The sequence below is a fragment of the Lupinus angustifolius genome, chromosome LG20, assembly GCF_001865875.1.
Source record: "Lupinus angustifolius cultivar Tanjil chromosome LG20, LupAngTanjil_v1.0, whole genome shotgun sequence".
Classification (NCBI taxonomy): Eukaryota; Viridiplantae; Streptophyta; class Magnoliopsida; order Fabales; family Fabaceae; genus Lupinus; species Lupinus angustifolius.
In genome coordinates, this window is record NC_032028.1 from 1,938,570 (window position 1) to 1,943,496 (window position 4,927).

At 35.6% G+C, this 4,927-nt stretch overlaps 2 protein-coding genes across 3 annotated transcripts in view; one reads left to right on the top strand and one right to left on the bottom strand.

The window, feature by feature from the left end:
- Nucleotides 645-2,336, top strand: LOC109335996 (chalcone--flavonone isomerase 2-like). Its single transcript, XM_019572310.1, has 3 exons — nt 645-959; nt 1,472-1,695; nt 1,916-2,336. The coding sequence occupies exons 1-3, from the start codon at nt 698-700 to the stop codon at nt 2,090-2,092; spliced, it is 663 nt and encodes a 220-aa protein (XP_019427855.1). The 5' UTR covers nt 645-697; the 3' UTR covers nt 2,093-2,336.
- LOC109335994 (ankyrin repeat-containing protein ITN1-like) overlaps nt 3,704-4,927 on the bottom strand; it is a 4,728-nt gene continuing 3,504 nt past the window's right edge. For both annotated transcript variants that reach the window (XM_019572308.1, XM_019572306.1), the window contains exon 4: nt 3,704-4,861. In XM_019572308.1, coding sequence (XP_019427853.1) covers nt 4,031-4,861 — 831 coding nt within the window. In that variant the 3' untranslated portion in view covers nt 3,704-4,030. The remainder of the gene's footprint in view (nt 4,862-4,927) is intronic.

A 4,927-nucleotide genomic window follows, 5' to 3' on the forward strand; every position in this document is an offset into this window, starting at 1 on the left:
TATATATATATATCATGAAAGAGAGGGGATTCACCTATTTTAAGAGTAAGTTTTTTAAAGTTACTCCACATCTTAGTCATCAATTCTTAGGAAATCCAATTGTTTAAATCTACTCACTAATTCAAACAATTGGATTTCCCAAGAATCGATGACTAAGATGTAGAGTAAGTTTAGTAAATGTATCACCACCAATCATGAAAATTAGAGAATTAATAATATTTCGATGAAAAAGATCTATCATTGCTCTGTTCACAATTGAAAAACATACATACACACAAATATAATGAATGAGTAACTTTGAGTTGAGTAATACATATTCATTAAAAATATTATTTGAGTCTAATTTTTGAACCAAAATTTAACTCGATAAGGTGGGTCGTGGTGAACATTTAAATGCAAATGGTGGGTGGGTTTGAGATTTTTTGAATGAATGTTATTGTACATGAAGAATATAATATATTTTCTTACATTCCTAAAACATGATTTATGAATTAATAATACATATAAAATGATATTATTAGATGCTAGTTGAGAAGGTGGAAAGATGATTCAACTAAATGCAGCGTTACAATGCCTGTACCTACCCACTCACTCACCTAACCACTCACTCACCACTTACCACTCACCTCCTATTTATTATTGTTACAACTTTCCTTTTGAATCCTCATCTAACCCATCACCATCTCTTAATTAATCAATGGCAGCCCCCACCGTCACCTCCGTCGAGATTGAGAACGTCGTCTTCCCGTCCACCGTTAAGCCACCTGGCTCCGCCAACGCCTTCTTCCTTGGAGGTGCCGGAGTCAGGGGTCTTCAAATCCAGGATAATTTCGTCAAATTCACCGCTATTGGCATTTATCTTCAACATCACGCCGTCTCCTCTCTCGCTGTTAAATGGAACGGGAAGAATGCTCATGAGTTAACGGAATCCGTCGAATTCTTTAGGGATATTGTTACTGGTAAACTTACTATCACTACCTTCATGCCCATTTTAGTAATTACGTCATCGTTCTTCACTTTTTACTATCATTAGTTTTCATATAACAAGTGTTGAATTATTACAACTCTTAAGTCTTCAATTGTATAAAAAAAAAAGATTTCTCACAGCTCAAGAAAAATATTTGTCACGGGATCAAATTCCAATTAAAGTGCCCAATATTAGAGTCTCCTTTTGCGAGTTGGGTTTTGGAAATGAAGGGAAATAGATGATTTCCGAGTCGTCTCGCAAGTGTGTTTCATTGCTCCGAAACTTTTACGTTCCCTTCATTCCTCTCCAAATTCAAACTCGCAAACAAAACATAAAAGGATTAGTGTCTTGCTGTCGACTTGGAAGGGCACCTTTATTCTGGGTGCTTGCAAAAGTATGCTGCTAAGTTTGGAGTCATCATTGCAGCATTTATAGAGACTTAATAAAATCTTTAGTTTCTTTGAATTTTCTCATTTGAGCTAACTAAAGTTTTATTCTCTGTAGGTCCATTTGATAAGTTTATGCAGGTGACAATGTTATTGCCATTGACTGGTCAGCAATACTCAGAGAAAGTGTCAGAAAATTGTGTAGCCATTTGGAAATCTCTTGGTATTTATACTGATGAAGAAGAAAAAGCTATTGAGAAGTTTGTTTCAGTCTTCAAAGATGAAACATTCCCACCAGGCTCATCTATCCTCTTCACAGTTTTGCCACAAGGATCATTAGTGGTTAGTAATGATAAAATTTGGAGTTCTATGTTCGTCTGTTTTATGCTCTTAGTATGAAGTATATTATATCTATGAGCCTATGATTCATCAATTTGGCCTGTGTATTCTGTCTGCATGGTTCTTTATTGTTTTTGAATTAATTATGTTCTTTTTAGATATGTTGATGCCATTTTAATTTTCAAAATTTAATTAATGAATCTGCTTTCTTTGTTGCAAACAGATAAGTTTCTCTAAAGATGCATCCATTCCAGAAGTTGAGACTGCAATTATAGAGAATAAACTACTTTCACAGGCTGTGTTGGAGTCAATGATAGGTAGGCATGGTGTTTCCCCTGCAGCAAAACAGAATTTGGCTACTAGATTATCTGAGTTATTGAAAGAGGGTGGTGCCAACTAATAACTGAGTTATCACTGATGGAAGATGAATTTCTGCCACTGAAGACCAAGCACAAGTTTTATTTTAAGAGCATTTTCAAAATACCACTTGCCAACCTTTTGTGTATCTGTGTGTCCTGAGTATTAGACTACTGTGTGTAGCAAAATAATAGGCAAATGGGTCAGGATCCTGGTCATTTTTAATGTGTACTTGTTTCCATTGTATTATCATATGTTCTTTCTCTATTTCATTTTCCATTTCTTAATGTATAATTGTATCTCTTTCTCATTGCTCTTTCTGTTTGCATCACATGGTCAAAAATAATTTAAAGTGGGAGTTAATGGAAGATGTTTGTGTAACTACTTGATAGTTTTCTTAGTTCAACTGTACAGGCATCTTCTATGCTCTTGTGATTATCTCTGAAAGTAACTTGTTGGGAGGTAAACCTGCAAACTTGCCTTCAGATCAGAATACCATCTTCCCTTATCTGATAGCCCCTCTCTCTCTATCACAAGTCCATGACTCTTTGACTGTATATATGGTTGCACAGTTTATGCAACAACCATGACAGAAGCATTGAGATGCTTCTCTTTGGGTTGTTAGATAATTGAAAGGTAATATATCTAAGAATTTAAAAAATATTAACTATAAGGGTATATATACACATTTCTCAGGGTGTGTATATACACATCCTAATTCATGCATCTGCCTCCTATCAAACTTTAGTGTCAGTCAAGTAACATTGCACATTGCTGCCAATAACATTTTTTCATGAACACACAAATGTATCTAGGATGTATTTTCATTTTGTGTGGGATGAAATGTTACTCAAAACATACTATTCAATAACTCAACTTGCATGTATCTTCACTGAAGCATTGGACAAGAATGGATTTGATATTTTCTTGGCAAGTTGGGCATTTGCAATTCAAATGCTCTCTAACTTGAGGGGTATTAGATCAATATCTGGAGAATATCAAGTTGCATATATCCTGGTCTATCTCTTGATATCTTGGAGAGCCCATTTACTGGGTCCAATGGTCAGATCAGGATTAACTGTCATTTCATCAATAAACAAACAGCTTAGTAGTGAATAATGAAGAATGATTGATGGGTACTTGCAGGGTGTAAATAAAACCTTTGTTTATTAATGAAATTTCATTCCTCCATTATATACCTGTAATCAAATGCAACTTCATATAAATCATTTATGCTTTGTACTTTACTAAAAGACCCAATGAAGTTTTAGCAATATATTAACACCACCTTGTAGACAATATTCCGAAAACAATTCTCCGTGATTGATAAGACTTTCCTTCATATATTATATATTGCTTAACCTCGAATTCATATAGTCAGCGTGCATGTATAATCAGCGCCACGCAAGTAAAAAAATGTTGCCATTGATAAGTTTCATTTATCACTAATTTAAATGATTAGTTTTACTGTGATAAATAATACGTTTTAAAAGATATGTGATAAGTTTGATTTTAGATGATTATTTTTACTGTGATAAATACCCTTTGGATTTATTAGTGATAAGTGAAATATGTGAATAAAAGTAAGGTGGATGATGTATTTGAGATATGTAGTTGCTACCATTGCACTTTTCCATTTTGCTAATTTAGTTACTGTTATAACTAATAAGCAATTCATCCACCAAACTGGGATGCCATGCATATTTTTTGATATTAATAATATACATAAATTGAGATTTAAAGCACTGTTTGATTATTGTTCCCTAAGATCACAACATTGGACATAAGATTACTCAGGAACCTGCACCACTTAATGGTTACAATGATGATCAGGTTCTCATCCAAGTTGTCATGAATAAACTGTACAGTGCACATAATATGCAAGCATCAGAGTTTCTTGATGAACTCATAAAGCAACAAGTCACATGTTTTTTCACCATAATTTGGTCTTCATTGATCCACCAAGGTTGCTAGTTCAGAATCAAAGAGCATAAATTTTATCGACCTCGGAGTTGGAGAAATCGGAATGATACCATGAGTTGGATCCACTCCTCCTAGCATTCTTCTCCTTCCTCCTCATTGACCTCATTGTCTTAGACCTCACTACATAGTAAGTCATTGTCCCAATAACTCCACACATTATCACTCCGCCAACTACCGTAACCAGAATCGCAGCCCACTCGTTCTTCAGACCGACGACTATGTAAGAAGATGCAATAAATGCCACTGAAGTACATACAGAAGCCAACCACATCAGCTTGTTGATCACCACTACCACCCTTTTCTCGGCTTTAGTTTCACCTCTAACCAAGGTAATTTGAACAACCACAACAGCCAAAGATGTGAAAAGTGCAATAGCATTGAAGATGAAGAAGATTTTGAAGGCAGCATTAGAAGCTACCACTGCAGTACCACTATCAAAATCCCCACCAGGCACGGTGAATATAGCAGCAAAAGCAACCGTAGCAAACAACACAGCCACCACTGTCACCGAGTTTGTGGCATTATTAATTCCTTCCCTGTGGAGTTTCCTTAGCTCTTTGGAAATATTACGAACATTTTTGTTGGTTTTCCTGGTTTGTTCGAGCTGGGTGTGAACATCCCTCTTTATTTGAGTAACAGTTTTCCTCAGTTCATCCCTCGGTTGGTTGAGCTCATTAGCTCTAAGTGCCCCGCATCCAGTAAGACATTCCTTTATTTCTGACGACTCTTCAGATAGGGGAAGATCTTCAGCAATATCAAGGGCTGTTTTGTGGTCTCTGGTTAACGCATTTACATTGGTATCCGGCAGATGTAATAACTCATTCACTATCTGTGCAGGAAGACAAGAAGCCACGATATTATATTTTTTCACTTAAAGAACTATAATGGATGCTTA

What these genes read in the sequence shown, in the direction of transcription:
- LOC109335996 (XM_019572310.1), top strand. Translation starts at nt 698, where the DNA reads ATGGCAGCCCCCACCGTCACCTCCGTCGAGATTGAGAACGTCGTCTTC. An exon ending in CTTTAGGGATATTGTTACTG is followed by an intron (nt 960 to 1,471) that starts GTAAACTTACTA and finishes TATTCTCTGTAG; the next exon opens with GTCCATTTGATAAGTTTATG. An exon ending in TGCCACAAGGATCATTAGTG is followed by an intron (nt 1,696 to 1,915) that starts GTTAGTAATGAT and finishes TGTTGCAAACAG; the next exon opens with ATAAGTTTCTCTAAAGATGC.